The 22598-nt window shown below is 36.1% G+C and overlaps 1 protein-coding gene across 1 annotated transcript in view; it reads right to left on the bottom strand.

Annotated features, from left to right (window-relative positions):
- HDAC9 (histone deacetylase 9) overlaps positions 1–22598 on the bottom strand; it is a 792206-nt gene that overhangs the window by 185835 nt on the left and 583773 nt on the right. The window contains exons 18-21 of the mRNA XM_024738435.1: positions 13629–13684; positions 13297–13384; positions 7584–7703; positions 7175–7272 (exon numbers count right to left, since the gene is read on the bottom strand). Coding sequence (XP_024594203.1) covers positions 7175–7272; positions 7584–7703; positions 13297–13384; positions 13629–13684 — 362 coding nt within the window. The remainder of the gene's footprint in view (positions 1–7174; positions 7273–7583; positions 7704–13296; positions 13385–13628; positions 13685–22598) is intronic.

Raw genomic sequence — 22598 nt, 5'->3', positions numbered from 1 at the left:
GTACTTATTTATGTTCACTGCCCAAAATTATCTACTATCATTCCATGGTAAATTCAACCACTCTAAGAAAACTCCAAGCTAACCATTACTGACTAGTTGTCTGAGGAATAGCTGCTCTATGAATATGACAATTAAGGGCTCTATTCTCTGCTCTCAAGTTAAATGCATATGTTTCTATTTTTGCCACAAACAGGAGAAGTCATAGGAAGCTCTATTTTAAAGATGCTGTATCTACAATAGAATTGACAGTGTGACAGATGAACTGAGAATAGATGTTATCTAGTCAAGTTTCCAGTCACAGTTTTGTATCAATGGATTTTAAATTTGCTTATATCATTAAAGCAAACAGGTATAAACCAAAGACAACGGAAAGAGATATAGGCTGTTTGGGCTCTTTGTATATGTCCAACTGATTCAGCTGCTTTGACTTCGTAATAAATATGCTAATTTTTAAACATTCTATTGGTTATATGGTCAAAGTATTTTAGCAAAGGCTACATTTGCAAGCATAAACACATTTTGATTAAAGAGATACTTCATAAATCAATGAAAAGAAAAAACAACTAGTTTACAATAGAAATAACAACAAATTTTTTTTTTTTTTTTTGCGGTACGCGGGCCTCTCACCGCTGTGGCCTCTCCCGCTGCGGAGCACAGGCTCCGGACACGCAGGCCCAGCGGCCATGGCTCATGGACCCAGCCGCTCCGCGGCCCGTGGGATCCTCCCGGACCGGGGCATGAACCCGTGTCCCCTGCATCGGCAGGCGGACTCTCAACCACTGCGCCACCAGGGGAGCCCACAACACATATTTTGACTATTTATTTTCTAGAGTAGATAACTTGCTCAAATCCTCTTTTTCAGTTGGCATACTGACAACCTTGGTGAAACAGAATCATTCTGTTTAGAAGTTTTCCCCCAGAGGTGAACATGCCCGAAGACCTGATATTTACAGACCCTTTGTATTTGGAAATCCTTACCATTAACAAATATTAATTATGGTAGCTACAGACTATAAACACGTTAGCCTGGAGAGCAGTAATTTTTTAAAAATCACAACTTGTTTGCATCTAAGGAACCCAGATCAACAGCTCTAAGCCAACCTCTTAGCTTGTTTTCAGTGTGTGCCAAATGAGTCATTTATTATTTCATCAATACCTTCCAAATGTAAGGGGCTTAACCTTTTTTTTGAAATTAAAAATCCAGAGATCATCATTCATTCACTCATTCATTCATTTATCTATCCAATAAAATATGAATAATTTGAAGGACTATTAATATTTTATTTCTACATTGGAAATTGCTACTCTTTTTTTTAAACACGTGGAGATGTTTTCCTCATTAGATTCAATTAGAAGCATGAGATACATATTATCTTGCCCAGTATGATAATACAGTATGAACAGACTACTAATACTGTTAAAATTACCATACTACCCAAGGTAATCTATAGATTCAGTGCAATTCCTATCAAAATACCAATGGCATTTTTCACAGAACTAGAAAAAAAACCTCAAAATTTGTATGGAAACCCAAAAGAGGCTGAACATCCTAAAATATCTTAAGAAAGAAGAACAGAGCTTGAGGAATCACTCTCCTTGACTTCAGACTATTATAAAAGCTACAGCAATCAAAACATTATGGCACTGGCACAAAAACAGACACATAGATAAATGGAACAGAACAGAGACCCCAGAAATAAACCCAAACATTTACGGTCAATTAACCTATGACAAAGGAAGCCAGAATATACAATGGAGAAAAGACAGTCTCTTCAATAAGTGGTGCTGGGAAAACTGGACAGCTACATGTAAAAGAACGAGATTAGAACATTCTCTAATATCATATACAAAAATAAACTCAAAATGGATTAAAGACCTAAATGTAAGACCATAAAATTCCTAGAGGAAAACATAGGCAGAATACGCTTTGACAGAAATCATAGCAATATATATTTTTTGGATCTGTCTCCTAAAGCAAAGGAAATAAAAGCAAAAATAAACAAAAGGGACCTAATTAAACTTAAAAACTTTTGCAAAGCAAAGGAAACCATTGACAAAATGAAAAGACAACTAACTGAATGGGAGAAAATATTTGCAAATGATATGACCAATAAGGAGTTAATATCCAACATATATAAATAGTTCATACAACTCAACATCAGAAAACCAAATAACCTGATTAAAAAATGGACAAAAGAACTGAATAGACATTTTTCCAAAGAGGACATGCAGATGGCCAACAAACACATGCAAAGATGCTCAACATCGCTAATCATCAGAGAAATACAAATGAAAATCACAATGAGATATCAGCTCACACCGGTCAGAATGGCTATCATCAGAAAGAACACAAATAACAAATGTTGGCAAGGATGTGGAGAAAAGGGGACTCGCACACACTGTTCATGGGAATGTAAATTAGTGCACCCAATGTGGAAAAGAGCATGAAGGTTTCTCAAAAAATTAAAAATACAACTACCATATGACCCAGCAATTTCACTCTTGGGTACACATCCTAAAACAACCAAAAACACTAATTCAAAAAGATATAGGCACCCCAATGTTCACAGCAGCATTATTTACAGCTGCCAAGATGCAGAAGCAACCTAAGGGTCCATCAACAGATGAATGGATAAAGAAGATGTAGGGTGTGTGTGTGTGTGTGTCTGTGTGTGTGTGTGTGTATGCACACAATGGAATACTACTGAGCCATAGAAAAGAATAAAGTTTTGTCATTTGCAGCAACATGGATGGACTTGTAGGGCATTATGCTAGGTGAAATAAGACAAGAGAAAGACAAATATTGTATGAATCACTTATATGAAAAAGCTAAAAAAATACAACAAACTAGTGAATATAACAAAAAAGAAGCAGACTCACAGATATAGAGAACAAACTAGTACTTACCAGTGGAGAGAGTGAAGGGGGGCAATTTAGAGGTAGGGGATTAAAAGGTACAGACTATTATGTACAAAATAAGCTACAATGATATACTGTATAACATAGGGAATATAGCCAGCATTTTATAATAACTACAAATAGAGTATAACCTTTAAAAATTGTGAATCACTATACTGTACACCTATAACATATAATATTGTACAAAAAATAAATTCTTTTATATAAATAACCACTTTAATATCTATAGAACTCTTAAAGTATTAATCTTTAGAAAAACTGTGTCCAGCACTCATCTAGGGATTATGGATAAGACAGAACCATTGGAACAATATTTTGAAGTGACTGGAATAGAAGCTGCTAAGCAGGCATTTAGCAAATTTGTTGAATGAAGAGAAGACATTTGAAATTGTTATAAGCAAATGAATGGGTGTTCAGAGTACTCTGTGAAGCATGCTCCTTGAGGGACCAAGAGATAGAATTCATGCAGGTCCCTCACGGGTTTCCAATGCTTCTACTGTAGTGTATTACTCCCCCTTTCTTCTCTGATTTATTTATTTATTAATTGTTTCATTCAGCCAGTATTACTTAATAGCTCTTCTCTGCCATGCTGTGTACTAGGCATTTGTGATTTAGGTTTGGGGTAGAAGGCCTTATGTTTCAGTATAAGTTCACTATGCTTTATCACACCTTAGTCTTTTAAGTCATGAATAGTAGAAAAGAGTAGCAGTGTGGTGGTATAGAAAGAGCATAGATTTTTTTTTTTTGCGGTATGCGCACCTCTCACTGTTGTGGCCTCTCCCATTGTGGAGCACAGGCTCCGGACGCGCAGGCTCAGCGGCCATGGCTCACGGGCCTAGCCGCTCCGCGGCACGTGGGATCTTCCCGGATCAGGCACAAACCCGTGTCCCCTGCATCGGCAGGCGGACTCTCAACCACTGCGCCACCAGGGAAGCCCTAGAGCATAGATTTTAGAGCCACATCATGGCCCTTCCATATAGTAGTTCTGTGGCTTATACAGACCACTTAAGAAACAGCCATGATGTCTATAAAATTTATAATCTAGAACCGTCATGTAAGACCTTAATACAAATACCCATAATTATTTAATAAAATGATAACCTTAGAAATATATTTTAGGTGAACATAGAAGATATTTGAAATTATTTGAAGATTTTAAAAACTCTTGAGAAAAATCTGAATCATAACCTTCAATTATTTCAGAGATGAATGATAACTACAGGGAAGAAACAACTAATTATCTGTACTAATTTAGATATTCTATTATATTTTTAAAACTATGTTTAAAACTTATAGCAAACATGAAAATGTTTGGTTTGCCTGCAATTTTATTTTTGCCACAGAAAAAAACACATAATAGAGACCACAAAGGCAATATATATGCAAATTTAAAATTAGCAGCCATCTTATATCCTATTATAAATGGAGTTTCAGAGAGGCTTTCCTTACAAAGATACTTATCATAGTCCAGAAACAATTAAAAATTGAGAAAAAAGAAAAGGTACCATTTACTTTTCTCCCAACCTCTGTATTCTGCACCCAGGCACAGATGCCAGAAAGAGCTTTAGTTTCAATACTTAAAAAAAGGATTCTATTAAGAAGGATATGCTTATAAAATAATACTACATTAAAAATTATTTGGGAGTCTATCGCACTAGAGCCCCAAATTAGAAAGAAATTAATATATTTAGCTGGGCACTCTTTGCCTGCAAAAGACTTTACGAAGTATGATCTGTATACCTGCCACACAATCCCCCCCTCACGCTCTTGAGCCCACAGAGCAAGGTCATCTTATGGCTCCATGCTTTTCACACCACAGTCTATTCTCTCGGCCTAGTATGAATCCCCCTACTCCAATTCTTTTACCCCTTAAAAACTCCCACTCATCTTTGAATGCACAGGTTGAACAATACTTGATGAAGCCTTTCCCGAAACCCTTCAGGAAGAATTCATCATTTTATCCTCTCTATGTCTAAGGACATCTGTTCACCAGAACAATAAGTATCACTTCTATTATGTTCCCTGAGAGCAAACTGGCTCTAAATTCCAAGTGCTCGCCATTGTTCCTGGCACATACTAAGTGTTCAATGAATATTTTTTGAATGAAAGACTTACTTTCTTGATTCCTCCTTACAAAGTTTACAAGTATTTCTAGTTATACACATTGAGCAGCAAGCAGACATGGTATAGTATAGTTAAAAACTGACAGAATTATTATAGTTTAAATCTGGTTCTTAAATAACTATGAATATTAAAAGTCACAATTTTACATTTCTGCAGCCTAGATGAATAATGCTGCTTCTCCTCTAATTAAGCCTGGATATGGTGACCACACGGGGAAGTTTAAAAAAGTTTTCTAAAATAAAGTGTCCACATTCCAGGCAAAGAGAAGGTGCCATTCTTGGGGACGTTCAAACACTTTCAGGAGCACTTGATTCACTTAACCATTTCAGTAAAAAATCAATAGTGTACACTTAATATCTGTTTTCACATTATTTAATGTAATTGTTGTGTTCAAAGGGGTTCTTTTAAAAAAATCTCATCTACCATTAACTTTGTCATGAGAGAACAAACAGATACAAAATATTAATTATCCTTCCCTGCTGTGAATGCATAATGCATTCTTATGTAAAGCAACAGTACCACAAATAGTATTGTGATAATAAAAAACTAGTAATTCTATGTTGCAGACCAATGACTATGATCACATGCTATGGTAAAGTTGAGAACTTAATGTGTGTATCATGTAAGCTACTAGGTCAACTTGGTAAACAGACAAATATTCATATGTGAGATAATGTAAAAATCTATTATCCCATTAGAGTTCCTTTAAAACATTAATACTGTTTTAAGTTGCAAAAAGAATTCATAGAATTCATAATATTGAAACCCCTATAGTTTCTTAATATAGTTGTTTACTTTTACTGCTAATTAACGCAAGATATCTTCATAGACAACCTAAGTCAAAATAAATAAACTTATTTCACCTATTTTTCCTATAAATAGTAAAGATACATGTACTATAGAACATGTACATTTTTTTCAAAGTACAAATCTGAAATATGAGTAGAATTTTCCTCAAATATCAAGACAATACATTTATTTTAATGTATATTCTTAAAAATAGCAATTTTCTATCATTTTTCTTGGGCCTGTTTTCAAATGAGAAATGACTCTCAAAGGAGAAATTGAAGTATGAATGATACACAGGACAACAGAAACCCATCAAACCTTTACTGACTAAAAAATTTTCTTATCTATTTCAGATGCGTTGTCAACAGGATTTTTCCCTTGGGAATTTATAACTGGCAAGTTAGCCAAAGAAAAGAATGCTTCAAAAATTTCTTATCATGCAGTTGTTTGCTTTTGCTTCAAATAAACAAAACATCCAAAATTCATGCAGTACCAATAGGTTAAAATTTCCTAAAATCTTGCAAGTGAGGCACATATTGACATAATCTTCTATTTTCCTTAAAACATAGACCTTTCCAAACACTGAACAAAATTTTAATTCCAGAGAATAAATGCCTTAAAAAACTATATCCAAAACAACTTTTAATTTATTGTATTTCTTGTTTCAACTAATTTTTAGAGCTCTTTAGAAAAATAGTAGCAATGTGTATACATTAATATACAGTTTAATTACTGCCTGCATTTTCTGAAGAAACTGGCAACAACCAATTAATCAGTTGGTGTTTTAATGTGAGAAGGAAAATACACATATTACGATAGGGAAAAGTCACTTACTTAACCATGAAATGAGACTGCCTAGGCCAATGTTCCTTGGAACTAAGAATGCCAAGTGGTGCTGTGTGTAAAAATATGTGCAAAAAATTCTTTAGTCCAGTGAAGTTTGCGAAATATCTGTTCAAAAAAGTTAAATAGGTAGTGAAGGAATTCCCAGAGCGGTTAATATGCTAATGTCCATTCTAAATCACATCATATGTCATAATAGGCAGAATTTTCCAGACTACTTAATAATAAAATCTTTTTTTCCCTTTTTTTTGGTAGAAAGAGGGGAACATTCCTGGCCATTGACTACAACTAGGTCTTGATGTACCTTTTTTTGGTACACATACTCCTTAAGTGGCTTTGTAGCAATATTCAGGTCCCTCAAACCAAACATTTTTTGGAGCTTTAATAGAATGACTCCTTTAGCTACTTTACCTTAGTTAGAAATTTACATTTCTCTTTTACATTTGGTGCTGTTTCATTTGTTTTCTAATTTTCCACTTTCAGAGAAAGAAGTACCAACCTGAACGCTTCAAGGTACTCAGTATCTCCCATGGGGGGATCAAGGCCACCTGTCCAGGCAATATTTATATTGTATCCTTCTCCAAGGCCTGTTCCAACCTAGGAAGAGAAAAACCACACCACAGTGGGTAGAGAAGAGCACAGGGAAGAAGCAAGAAGAGAGGAAAACAAACACATGTGAGCTCTTGAAATAAACATCAAACAACATGTCAAATCAGCCCAACTTTGCTTGACAACCAGTGCTCTGGGTTATGCACTTGTTCTGCACTGGTTCTTGGTCCCGTGGGACAATTCAGTAATCTCGTGTAATTTAAAACACCAGCAAAGGACAAGAAAATTAGGGGTAATCATGCAATGCAATTACCTGAAAGATACAAATAAAAGTGGGGCTCTAAAGAAATAAACCGAACCTCATTTGGGGCTCCACTGCCAGGGAAAAAGTTCCCTTCATCATAGCGATGGAGTGAAATATACAGGACGCTGGGGTCAGCATAAAAGGCCTGCTGTGTACCATTTCCATGGTGAACATCCTACAGGGGGAAAAAAAAAAAAACCAGATGACAAATACAGTCGTGTCTCACTCTGTGTGGAGACAACTTTTCTAATTTCTAGTTCCCTGTCTTTCTACCCCACCCTCCTTCTCATTCGCTGTCTTGTATGTCCCTCTTTCTTTCTCCTGTTCAGCTTGCTTCCACACCACCCCCTTTACTTCCTGAACTTTCAGGCAAATTACCCTTTAATGCACTCATTTTTTAAACTGGCTTCTAAAAATCAGGAAACCACAGCAAACATGCCCTGGAGACTCCAGATGAGCAGTCATTGAGAAAGCCCAGTCCTTTGGTACAATTAGATATTTATACACCGGCCCTTTGTACTCTTTGCTTCAGTGATGGAATCTCGCATCCTGTTTTATGGAGGAATTTTATGACTTATTAACTGCCAACAGTTCATAACCCCTTAGGCTTAATTAACTAGCCTCATTGGCCTCTGAAGAAAGACTAATGTTTAAACTACAAACTAGTATTTTGCAGAAGGATCTATGGCTTACAGAGCATTTTCGCAATTCTTGACAGAACACTAAACATACGTGTATGCATTGATTTGCCAAGTCCCACCATTAAGGTCAAAGGCTTTGCAACCAGCTGAGTAAATTGGCTTTCTTGAAGCGTTCAATTCAGTTAGCAGTCCCTCAGCAGTTAGAATGACTTCAAAAGAGATGCCAGATGCAAAAAGGACTTTATACTTTATTTTGGTAAAATCGTGAAGGCAAGAGTCAAAGACACAGGAGCGTGAGCTCATTAGCTATTAAATCATTTGGGCCAAAGCAGAAAGATGGCATGGGCTTTTATGCAATCTTGTCCAATCTGCCTAATTTTAATATTATATTATGGCTCTCTTCCCAGCCTCCTTCTTCCTATTTTTTCTTTCTCCACACCACTCCCCCTTCCTACAGGAAAATAAAGGGGCCTGTTTCATTAAAATGAAAGAAAAAAAATTCTTAGGACATTTGTATTTGATAATGATTCAAGACTTAATAGTTCTTTTTTTCTAATTGTTTTATGATATAAACATGCTGGAATTGATAAAAGATATAGGAAAAATAAAACCAATAGCATTTTTAAAAAATCCTTACTAAAAGACCCCAAGTGTCAAGAGTCTCAGTTAATATGGTTCCTAATAGCTTCTGAACAAGATAAATGACTCATAAAAGTGAATAACCTATATATTTGTATTTAATATAATATTACTGCTACATGTGTAACATTTATAGTTTCAGGTTCTGTTATAAAAAAGTATTGGTCACTTGTAACTACTTACTTACACTGTATTTTATATGAGTAAGAATCACACTATTTTCAACAATGATTCCTACAATTTTTGAGTCAGGTACAATATTAAATATCTTACATAGATTATTTAACACTTATATGAGGTATATGATATTATTGCTGATTTAAAAGGTAAATAGACTGAGACTTGGAGAGCTTCAGTTATTTTTCAAGACAGCGTCTTGAATCCACTTCTCACTCCAAAGGCCAAACTCATAACCATTATGCTGTTAACTTACACTTACATTCATTATCTCTTTGATCTTCTTAGCAAACCTATGAAGTGAGACTGGTGGTCATTATTGCTCCTTATTGAGGTTTATATAACTTGTCTCCACTTCAACCTCCAGCCCAGAACTCCCTCACTAGACACCACCAAAACCTCCTTTTGGTGGGTTCTAAAAGTAGTGAGCTTGCTATCCACAGTGTAGACATACACTAATCTTCCCCCCTTTTACATAGTACACATGTCCAAAATCAATTAAGGAATCATAAAATATTTGGAAAGAAAGGCATCTTTCCAGAAACTTGTACTGACTAAAGGCATACACACACATCAGGAAAAAAAACAGCTTACTGAAAAATATATATATTAATTCCTGGATTTCTGAACGTTTAAAGGAAAGGAAGGAGGAAATAGCAAAACTTGTCCTTTATGAGAACAAAAATGATACAATTTAACCCACAATGTCTTGAATTTGCTACTGGATACCTAGAGGATGGACAAACAAAATACTTTGAAAAATAACAGTGATAGAATGTTTGCATTGCTACTACAGGATAGAATTTTTAGTCAGCGTTGTAAGAAAAATTTTTTGCTGGGCCTAGATACATCCACAGTTTGCAAACCAGAAAAATATTGCCTTGATGTTGTAAAGGTTTATCTAAGAAGGTCAAATAAAAGATCATTTGTCTTAGATATAAAATAATATGTTCTTCAAAAATGTGTTGGGTGCTTATTGTTGCACAAATTTCAGAATAAGAAATATACTCTTGCCCACAGCACAATAAGGTTTCAACAGACATTATTCATTAAAATTCACAAACCCATTCTAAAAATACTCGGATAATTCTTGATTCCATATTTATATTCACAAAGCATTTAGAGATAAAGGTAAGTCCAAATGTGCCTTTTGTTTTGGGCAACAACTTATAATCTTGAGAGTATTTTTCCAGTTTCTCTGAAAATATAAATACAAACTACTTACTGGTCAGATATCATCTGAGGATTTTTTCTCCACAGCAACAAATATATACTAGATCAATATAAGACAATTATTGGTGATTATGAGGACTTACTATAGTAAGGAAATGAACCAAATCATGAACAGCCTCAAAATAGATCTTGTATCTAAGATTTGCTGGGAAATACTGAAAAATAATTTCGCTATTTTGCTGGTTAACGACATACTGTGAAAATTTATTCTATACAAGGATTTAGAGCCAACATGTTTTCACTACAATGTTAAAATAGCTCTGAATAAATTATATATTCTATCAACTAATGTTATCACTTATAATTATTTAGTACGGGCACTTGCGACAATCCTTTGGTCAAGTTTGGTGCTTGACCAAAAATGGAATTGCCTAAAATCTATGGACATTTGAAGTGTCTTTTTTTTTTTCTTTAATGAAAATAGCCTAAAATATATTATTTTCAACTGAAGGTCACATTACATAAAAGCTACCTGAGTCATTCAGGCAAATCCTACTTCTAGGACAGGTTCACGCCCTGAACACAACGGCCAGTCTCTTGCAAGCTGAAAAGCAAGTGCACCTGCTCTCTTTCCTCACCAATCTGCGTATCTTTGGAATCTTCCCCAGAAGGAGAACTGGAATGAATAAGCTCCACAGATCAACTAGAATCATTCCTGCCTAAAATACTCAACGCCTCTGATATTTGGCTGTGGCTTCAAATAGGGGGTGAATTAGAGCTCTCTGTTACTAGGCATCTAAAAAATGTGGAATCTAGCTGCTCAAACAATGGAGTAGCTCTGCCTTCTGTTGGCCTAGGAATTGATGGAGCTGGTTCATACCATTTAGCTAAAGTTAGTGACTTTGTATATGCAGGAATGAAGTTCTTCTGCCACTGAAGAACCTTCACTTTTCTTCTGTTAACTTGCAGAACAGACCTGTCAGCCAGGGAGAACGGATGTCTCAGCGCCACGTGGCACTTTAAAACTTCCTTCTCGGCAGCTGGAAGAAACAGGGGAATTTCCTCAAAGTATCCCTGCAGCTGCAGAATTTGGAAGACTTGAAAGTAAGAATATGCGGGCTGGTGGTGATCTCAGAGGCAACCCTTTGGACAGAACTTCATATGTTTAGAGAATATAAAACAAAAATTTCTCTTTTACTATAGCCTGTTGGGAAATCAGTATCCTTTACGTGGGATAATGGAGCAAATTCATAATCAAAGGCCAGTAAGCTTACAGGACACTCCTAATAGCTACCAAGCAACTTAATTTATAAATCATATCAAATTACATCCAACAATCTTTTATTCTTATATTCATGTACAAAAACAAAACCTTACACACAAATCCTCTGAGGTACAAAATATTCATCTATCACAAGCCAGGCATTTTAGCCTTCAAGTCTCTTGTACAATTCATTGCTTTAGAGTTTGGATGTCACAAATGTGCTTTTAAAGAGCCTCTTAACAGTTATTATCTTCATAGTAGAGGAGATTCCTCAGAAAGTAATACTAAAAAATTCTTAAGGATAGGGTGACAGTTTAACAATCTCCTTCCTGAATAATTGTGACAAATTTAGAAAGCATAGAAAAATTTTCCCACAATCCTTGGTCTTCGTCTGCTACCTTTCTTCAAGTTTTTTGCTTATCTTTCGAGCAAAACTTAAGAGTTCTAGAAACATATTAAATATTTTTTAAATTTACCATCTTATAAATCATGCAAGCCAATGATTATTAATTATTTAAAACGTCATTTTGTATATACATGGGAAAATAGGTACTGATGTCCTCCTTTTTGTAAAATTTTAAGACCTTGCTGCTGTAGTATATCTAGGCCTTCAACACATTTCTTTAATGTTGAACTATGACCTATACTGAAACATAAGCATGTTTGGAAAATACATGGGAAGTTGGGTTTCAATACTCTCAGCACCAAAGAACTTGCAGAAAGGCTACACTACAGGATGTGGAAAATAACCATTCCTACCAAACAGTACAAATGGTTATCAGTCTTTCATTCCTTTTATCTTCATTTTAACTTGACTAAGTATTTCTTCACATGGCTTGGTTTGTGCTCTCTCAACCCTTCGGTGTGCCTGCTTAACTGAATCGGAGGGCGGGACAGGGAGGCCACGACTTCCCAATAAGATTTAATTATGAGTGCAGATATGAACAAGATTTAGACTATTAAGGCTTGCACTTCAAAAAAAACTTTTAACATATTTTGCCTTTAAATCTTTTATCACCTGCAAAAATTAATTAAGTGCAGATGTAGCAGGTTAGCTTTGGATGCCAGGGTTCATTTCCTGTCTATGCTTTGTCAGACAACCTATTACACCTCCTCGTGAACTGGAGGCAAACCGAAAACGGGGCTCATAAATCACCAGTCAGCTCTCTTTCGCCCTTTCCTGGGTTGGTCCTTTTGTATGGGGCAGATCTCCAGCTCATTATTCACAAATATACTATAGACAACCTGCCAAGTGTCATCTGCATTTAAACAAACCATTTGTTAAACTAATTATAACTCCATTGTGTAAGAATGCATCATGTTAAAATGCAAGACTAATCTAATGCCTCTGACTTTTAATCACTCAGGGTTCCTGCCGGGAGTCATCCCAAACTGGCATACATGATCTGAGATCTTTTCAGAAAAAATGACATGCTGACTTGCTTTAATAATACCACTGTTGCACAACAAGCAATATGATTGCTAACCAGGGGAAGTGGCCAATTGGTTACCAAAGCAACAGCATTCTTTCCAGCACATCTGACTATTTAAAGTCTATATTCTGCAGGGAAAAGTAAATTCAGGTTCTGTTGGGTTATTTTAACTGTGGAAGTATCAATTCATTTAGCATCATAAAAGTTGCCCTGATCTGCGCCTTCTTCTCATTAAATTGCAGTTAACACCATGAAAGTGAAACGCGAATGTTTATGGTTTCAGAACTGCAATCCTGAATTTAATGAGTTTCCACATTCAAAGGAAACACACCCTTCAGTTGTTTGCAAGTGCGAAAAGCAAGGCAACCTAACAGAGAAATACAAATACACTCCCTTTTATCTAGAGTCACTGAAAATGCAGCTCTGGCCAGGAATACATACCAGATCTACAATCAATATCTTGCTTATATTTAGTTGGTCTCTCAAGTATTTGGCGGTAATTGCAACTGAATTAAAAAAGCAGAACCCCCTGCGGAATAGAGAAGAACAGAGAAATAAGAAAGCAAATCAGCCAGGAAAACCATTATAAATAATGTTCAGAGCATTTTTTAAAATGCTATATGATCTCTGAAGCCATAAATCTGCTTCTGGGAGTACCTCGCAAGATTTCTCAGTCCATCTGCTAACAATTAGAGGCTTCAGAAACATGCACGGGGCAGGTGACCGCCAGGAACCGTGGCGCTTGGAGATGGGCAACAGTCCCTGGTACTTACATGGCTGTGGATTCTTCAGCGTGATGGCCTGGGGGCCTCACAACAGCAAATCCATTCTGTAAGAACAAGACAGATTTTCATTGATCAGATAGGAGAGGCTTGCTTGGATCGCCATGTACTACAGAGCATCAGGCACACACAAAAAGACTGAAATCTGTAAGAGACTTCAGAGCTTGTTTTCTTGCCCCCATTACCATTTCACAGAATGAACAGAAACAATACATATGATCACATTTTCTCAGATCATGTCTCAAAAAGAAGGCTCCCACAGAGCCAGGGGAAGAACGGGGATTTGGGAGTTGTACCTAGCTGGCAAATGTGTACATCAGCTGTTATACTAGCATGATTCATTTTCAAGAACAACTTCTTATTTTATGACACCAGCATCCTAGAGAGGGAGAACAAATTCATTTTTGGTGCAGGTTTGGGTCAAAGTTCGGAAAGACCACGGAGGATCCAAAGTGAAAATTCTTTAGCTGGATTTCCTCAATGATTATTTCTACTCCAACGTCAGCAAAATGATAAATTTACACTCACACACTCACATACACACAAAAGAAACCCAGAAAGGTGAAAAAGAGAACAATGGAAAGCCCATATTTCTTCCAGTCTATAAATTTAGCTTGGATGACTGCCAAGACTTGCAACTTTATTGGATTCCCTAAGTCAATTTCTAGCCCACGTTCTGGAATTTTATAAAAATTCCAGGGCTGAGTAGCAATCAGATCTATCCATGATCAAGGAATGCCTTAACCTCCAGATTAGTTGGAATGCATCACGGAAAGCTGAAGTAACTCCAGCATGAAGGCAGGGAACTATAAATCCTTGCAAAGCCAGCATGCTCAGAAAAGCTGGGCTGCTTGACGTGAAAAAAGAAATCATTTATCAGATGGCTCACACCACCTTTCACTTAACTATGATACAAGTAACATGGCTCACGACAGAATGTTTCTTTAATATACAATCCTAAAACTTTTGAAATAATTTTAATATACCCCAGGGATATTTTTTCCCAGATCTTACCACAAGCATAAAGATAGTCTCAAGAAAAATAACCTATTCCCAACGGCTATAAATATACATAAATTTTTCTAGAACATAATGGTAATTAACACACAATGAGTTAATTTGCTATATATTTTGATGGGCATATACATAATGATAATCCCAGAAGCAAATTAGAAGTCAATCACACAATACCAATTACAAATCTAGGAATAATGATAAACATACTCCCTATGCTTGTTCTCAAGCAAGTTACTATCTCTGTGGCTATAAAAGATTAATATAAAAGAAACTATTAATGAACAACAGTAGAGAGTGCAATTTTAAGATTGTGGAGTGAAACTCTAGAGTGCTACATGACTTCTGAGAATGGAGAATTCTGTAAAGATTAGATATGTGCGAAATGTTTTACTGCAAAAACAGTAGTTAGGGTGAAAATAACAACCAATATAACACAAAGCAAGATAATTAGCATGTAACAAAATTTTACAATTAGATTAACAATACTAATGATCTTTTATAATTCAATTAAAAATACTACGATTTGTGTATTAAAGGGCATGACTAGACAATACAAAGAAGAAAACATCCAGTAATCAATAACTATAAGAAAAAATATTCACCTTAATTAGTAATCAAATACAAGCAGATGAAAATCCCAATGGGAAGCCATTTTTCCACTTAGGACAATAAAACTTTTAAAAATATTCCATGCTGACAATGGAGGGGTGCCTATATACTGATAAATGATGTCTGCAGGAGGATAACTTATTATAGTCTTTCTGGAAAATAATCTACCTCTATACATTTAGAGCCTCTATAAAACATTTACCCTTTGAACTAGTAATCTACTTAAAAGATTTTTGCTCTAAAGGTGTTATTGTATAGACAAGTATTTATGTAAAAGATAATGTTTTATTTACAATAGGAAAAATGGGAATGATCTAAGTTGGTTAATATTAGGAGAATGGTTAAATGAAATATGGTACATCTATACCACAGAATATTAGAGAGCCATTAAAATTTTGTTATAAATATTTAGTGGAACAGTAAAGACTTAGCAATTTACAAGTACTGGTGTTGAAAATAATACATACAGCATGATATATCTGAGTGATAGTATTATGTGGATTGTATTTAATTTATAATTTCAAGTATTTTCCAAATGGTTTTACAACGAACGTCAATTATTTCAGAGTGAAAAAATACTATAAAACAAAGAAAGTTGAGAGGTAAATTTTAAAGGGTCTTACAAGAAGAGCTGTGTTCATAAAGGTGAAAAAGGAATTAAATGGTACTCTGGGCAGGGGGAAAAGCATAAACATGGCTCAGAGAAAAAGAGTTTTAGAAAGTATTATGTACAGAAAATGAACCTGAATAGAGTTCATGTTAAGGAAAAAAAATGGAAGTGAAATAGCACAGGTAACTAGCTAGATTATAGAAGACAAAAAGCCAAATAGAATTTAATTCCATCTTCTTCTTTTCTCTTATGGCCAAATTCCTTGAACAAAAGGTCTGCCTTTCACTTTACAGTTGTCTTCAGTCACCTCTACCACTTTGCTCAACTACTTGATTTTAGATCGAAAATTATCTTCTTGCCAATAACAAATATTTTCTTAGTTATCATGATCCACCCAAACATTCCAATGTGTTCTCAGGAATGGCAAACTCCCCTACATTTTCCAAGTCTCTTCTGAGGGGCCCCTGCCTTTCCTTAGTTGAAACCTGGCAAGGCTGCTTCTCCCATAATATGCTCAGGTGGTAGTTATTTCCTCTCTCACATCTCACCAACCTGCCTGCAGCAGAAGATGGAGCTTGTGTTCTCCTTTCTCATGGCTGCTTTGAGACCATGAAGCCCACTGCACCAATCCTCCACAACACTTTCTTGTAAAAAAGGATTAGATCACCCAGAAAGAGAGAAGATAGAACACAATTAAGATGACTGAGTCCTGGGGTAGTCCAGCTCTCTTTCCCTCCTGTTGGACTAGAGGAGTTGTTAGTCCTCCTAGAATCTATCACCTGTGGTTAGGATACCATCCCCTCCTACTTTTCCACTATCATTTATGTTTTCCTCACTAACATATTAAATTCGTATTAAAATTCCCAATTATATACATTTCATCAAGATTTAAATAGGCTCAAGTTCCTGCCATCTTGAAAATAAAATTATATATATGTAAACTAAGACAATACAAATACACACACCCACACTATATATATACATATATATGTATATGGATATAGATATATATATATATATATACATATATATATATATATATCTATCCATCCTTGCTTTGAGTGACCCTTCTAACTGCCACATGTCTTTTCTTCCCCTTTAAAACTCTGGAAAACATGGTTTAACCTGCTTTCTCTTTTTGCGTTTTCCTCACCTCTGCCTCAGTCACTTATCTCTAACTTATCTTCCACCTCCATTAGTCCATTAATGAAGCTTTTACTAAGGTCACCAATAGCCTCCATGTCATTAAATCTAATGAGATTTTTATGCTCTCAGGCTACTTGGTCTCATTAGCTTTCAACACTACTGGCTACACCTTCCTTTTTAAAAGATTCTCTTCCCTTGGCTTCTGTGACTTCATACTCTCCTGGCTTCTTTATCTCTCTTTCAACTTCCTAATCAGTCTCCCTTAAGGCTCATACTCCTCAACCTGTTCATTAAATACTGAAGTTACTCAAAGCCCAGTCTTAGGCTTCTCCTCTCCTCTTTCTATACTTACTTCGTAGGCAATGGCACAACTCTCGTGGAATTCAATTACCACCCATCATCAGATATTTCATAGATTTTTATTTCCAGGATGAACCCTGCTCTGAGTACCAAAATACCAGCCCACTTCCTTGATACCTTTGCTGGGATATCCCAAGGTCACTTCAAATTTAGAATATCCAAGATCAAACTCCTGATCTTCTCACAGCCTTCCCTAACTTAACCAATGATACCATGATTCATCCAGTAGCTCAAGTCAGGGACCAGTGAGTTATCCTTAATGGCTCCCTCGCCCTATTGTTCTTCTATCTCATTTTAATTCATGACCAATTCCTGTTGATTTTGCTTTTAAATATCACTCAAATCTATGTACTTATATCTATATCCATTCCTTGAATATTTTGCCTTTGGAATTTCTGCCTTTGTCTCCATCACTCAGTTAATTTCTTAGCAATTTCAATAACCACACAGAATATCTATTCAATATCATGATTTCTTAGTTCTCTGACTCCTTGCCTTCCATAAATCTGTCTTCCATTTACAGCCATACTCCTAGACCTTACCATTACCAATAAATAACGACATCTCCTCCAAAATCTCAATGTCAAATATCCTACTCTCCTACTCTCCTATTTTCCAGTTGAGGCTTCAGCAGCACTGGGACTTCCAATCCTTTGACGTTACTTAACTTTAAAAAAAAATTTTTTTTTGATGTGGACCATTTTTAAAGTCTTTATTGAATTTGTTACAAGATTGCTTCTGTTTTGGTTTTCTGGCCATGAGGCATGTGGGATCTTAGCTCCCTGACCAGGGATTGAACCCGCACCTCCTGCATTGGAAGGTGAAGTCTTAAGCGCTGGACTGCCAGGGAAGTCCTGACCTTACTTAACTTTTGATGTACATCATTCAATCCCCAACACCATGTTCCCTTCCCTCCTCATCTGACTTAGACTTCACAGTCCATTACTATATATACTTCCTTGCATATATTTTTAGACAACTTGTCCTTTTTTCCTTCCAACATACTCCCCTGGTGTGTTGGTCTGCTAGGCTCCCAAAATAAAATACCACAGGCTGGGTGCCTTTAACAACATAAATTTATTTCTCTTAGTTCTGGGGGCTGGAAATTGAGATTAAGGTTTGGCAGGGTTTGGTTTCTGTTGAGAGCTTTCTTCCTGGCTTGCAGATCCATCTCCTTTGTCCCTGGAGTCCTCACTCAAGGCCATTCTCTGAGTGCATGTATACAAGCACAGGGAGAACTACGGTGTCTCTTCCACTTCTTATAAGAACACCAACCCTATTGCATTAAGGTCCCACCCTCATGAAATCATGCAACCTTTATCATTCCCTCACAGACCCTTTCTCTAAATTTGGTCACATGGGGAGTTAGGGCTTCAACATATAAATCTTGGGGGACACAAATATTCAGTCCACAACATACTTTTAGTCACTTTGTCCTTTTCTTCCTTCAACATACTCCCCTGGTAAAACTGTAACTCTGATTAAACACAATTTGCAACTGCTCTGTCCCTGCACCTAAGCATATATAAAACCCACACGCCTGGTCTTCCTTTAAATTCACGATTAAAAACCTCGGTAGGCTCTTCATGATGCCTAGCAATCATACTATATTCCTTAGTCGATTAACTCTCCAAGCCTTTCGTATGGTATTTCTACCCTCTTCTCTTTCTTCAAATCTCCACTAACCCCTACTCACCCTTTACCCTTTGTGATGACTTTGCTTCTTATTTCACTTATAAAATGGAAGCAATTAGAATAAAATTTCCTCATCATTCCATAATAAACTCTATCCACTTACTAGTCCCCAATAAGATCTAAGGGCAATTAATTTCCCTGTGCTGCTTCTCTTACCTATTCAAAGACAAAGTACCTATAGTTTCCCCTTCTCTCTACAATATCATTAATTATTTCATCTGTTAGATTATTGCCACCACAGTAAAAAACATATTTATTTTTCCTCTTAATATAAACAAAACCAAAATGACAAATAAGAGTATTATATGATAATGCTATAATGTAATACATAACACAAAAATAATATAATGCAAATAATAATATGATAGATAATAAACTCCAATATTTGATATTCATTTAATCCAAAAATATCTGAGGGCAGATAATATTATTATTCCTATATCACAAATGAGGAAATGAAGGCACAGAAAGATTAAAGAACTTGCTTTAGGTTCATGTCTAGCAAGTGACAGCTGGGATTCCATTTCAGACACTCTGACACCTAAGAACAAGCATTTAAGACCAACAACATTGCACAAATGATCTGGCCTCTGCCCACCTATTTTTTGTTTTTTTGCATTTTTAAAATTTATTTATTTTTTAACATCTTCATATTGGAGTATAATTGCTTTACAATGTTGTGTTAGTTTCTGCTGTACAACAAAGTGAATCAGCTATATTTATACACATATCCCCATATCGCCTCTCTCTTACGTCTCCGCCAACCCTCCCTATCCAACCTCTCTAGGCGGTCACAAAGCACCGAGCTGATCTCCCTGTGCTAGGCAGCTGCTTCCCACTAGCTATCTATTTTACATTTAGTAGTGTATATATGCCTATGCTACTCTTTCACTTCTTCCCAGTTTACACCTCCCCATCCCAGTGTCCTCAAGTCCATTCTCTACATCTGTGTCTTTATTCCTGTCCTGCACCTAGGTTCATCAGAAGCAGTTTCTGGTTTTTTTTTTTTTTAGATTCCATATATATGAGTTAGCATACAGTATTTGTTTTTCTCTTTCTGACTTACTTCACTCTGTATGACACACTCTAGGTCCATCAACCTCACTACAAATAACTCAATTCCGTTTCCTTTTATGGCTGAGTAACATTCCACTGTATATATGGGTCACAACTTCTTTATCCATTCATGTGTCCATGGACACCTAGGTTGCTTCCATGTCCTGGCTATTGTAAATAGGGCTGCAATGAACATTGTGGTACATGACTATTTTGAATTATGGTTTTCTCAGGGTATATACCCATCAATGGGATTGCTGAGTCATATGGTAGGTCTATTTTTAGGTTTTTAAGGAAACTCCATACCGTTCTCCATAGTGACTGCATCAATTTACATTCCCACCAACAGTGCAAGAGGGTTCCCTTTTCTCCACACCCACTTCAGCATTTACTGCCTGTAGATTTTTTTGATGATGGCCATTCTGACCGGTGTGAGGTGATACCTCATTGTACTTCTGATTTGTATTTCTCTAATGATTAGTGATGTTGAGCATCCGTTCATGTGTTTGTTGGCAATCTGTATATCTTCTTTCGAGAAAGGTCAATTTAGATCTTCTGCCCATTTTTTGATTTGGTTGTTTTTTTGATATTGAGCTGCATGAGCTGTTTATATACTTTGCACATTAATCACTTGTCAGTTGCTTCATTTGCCAATCTTTTTTCCCATTCTGAAGGTTGTCTTTTCATCTTGTTTATGGTTTCCTTTGCTGTGCAAAAGCTCTTAAGTTTCATTAGGTCCCATTTGTTTATTTTTGTTTTTATTTCCATTTCTCTAAGAGGTAGGTCAAAAAGATCTTGCTGTGATTTATGCCAAAGAGTGTTCTGCCTATATTTTCCTCTAAGAGTTTTAGAGTGTCTGGCCTTACATTTAGGTCTTTATCCATTTTGAGTTTATTTTTGTGTATGGTGTTCTAATTTCATCCTTTTACATGTAGCTGTCCAGTTTTCCCAGCACCACTTATTGAAGAGGCTGGCTTTTCTCCGTTGTATATTCTTGTCTCCTTTATCAAAGATAAGGTGATCACAGGTGTGTGGATTTATCTCTGGGCTTTCCATCCTATTCCACTGATCTATATTTCTGTTTTTGTGCCAGTACCATACTGTCTTGATTACTGTAGCTTTGTAGTTCAGTCTGAAATCAGGGAGCCTGATTCCTCCAGCTCTGTTTTGCTTTCTCAAGATTGCTTTGGCTATTCGGGGTCTTTTGTGTTTCCATACAAAAATTGTGGAATTTTTTTTAGTTCTGTGAAAAATGCCAGTGGTAGTTTGATAGGGATCGCATTGAATCTGTAGATTGCTTTGGGTAGTATAGTCATTTTCACAATGTAGAGTCTTCCAATCCAAGAACATGGTCAATCTCTCCATCTGTTTGTATCATCTTTAATTTCTGTCATCAGTGTCTTACAGTTTTCTGCATATATGTTTTCTGTCTCCTTAGATAGGTTTATTCCTAGGTATTCTTTTTGTTGCAATGGTAAATGGGACTGTTCCCTTAATTTCTCTTTCAGATTTTTCATCATTAGTGTATAAGAATGAAAGAGATTTCTGTGCATTAATTTTCTATCCTGCTACTCTACCAAATTCATTTGTTAGCTCTGGTAGTGTTCTGATAGCATCTTTAAGATTCTCTATGTATAGTATCATGTCATCTGCAAACAGTGACAGCTTTACTTCTTCTTTTCCATTTTGACTTCCTTTTATCTCTTTTTCTTCTCTTTGTGCTGTGGCTAAAACTTCCAAAACTATGTGGAATAACATCAGTGCGAATGGGCAACCTTGTCTTGTTCCTGATCTTAGTGGAAAAGGTTTAAGTTTTTCACCACTGAGAATGATGTTGGCTGTGGGTTTGTCGTACATGGCCTTTATTATGTTGAGGTAAGTTCCCTCTATGCCTACTTTCTAAGTAGTTTTTATCATAAATGGGTGTTGAATTTTGTCATAAGCTTTTTCTGCATATATTAAGATTATCATATGGTTTTACCCTTCAGTTTGTTAATGTGGTGTATCACATTGATTGATTTGCGTATATTGAAGAATCCTTGCATTCCTGGGATAAACCCCACATGACCATGGTGTATGATCCTTTTAATGTGCTGTTGGACTTTCTTTGCTAGTATTTTGTTGAGGATTTTGCATCTATGTTCATCAGTTATATTTGTCTATAGTTTTCTTTTTTTGTGACATCTTTGTCTGGTTTTGGTATCAGGTGATGGTGGTCTTGTAGAATGAGTTTGGGAGTGTTCCTCCCTCTGCTATATTTTGGAAGAGTTTGAGAAGGGTAAGTGTTACCTCTTCTCTAAATGTTTGATAGAATTTGCCTGTGAAGCCATCTGGACCTGGGGTTTTGTTTGTTGGAAAATTTTTAATCACAGTTTCAATTTCAGTGCTTGTGATTGGTGTGTTTATATTTTCTATCTCTTCCTGGTTCAGTCTCGGAAGGTTGTGCTTTTCTAACAATTGGTCCATTT

Source organism: Neophocaena asiaeorientalis, unplaced genomic scaffold (assembly GCF_003031525.2).
Source record: "Neophocaena asiaeorientalis asiaeorientalis breed wild unplaced genomic scaffold, Neophocaena_asiaeorientalis_V1.1 scaffold89, whole genome shotgun sequence".
In the NCBI taxonomy this organism is placed as follows: Eukaryota; Metazoa; Chordata; class Mammalia; order Artiodactyla; family Phocoenidae; genus Neophocaena; species Neophocaena asiaeorientalis.
Note: the sequence above shows the minus strand (reverse complement) of the source record. Positions and strands in the feature narration are given on the sequence as shown.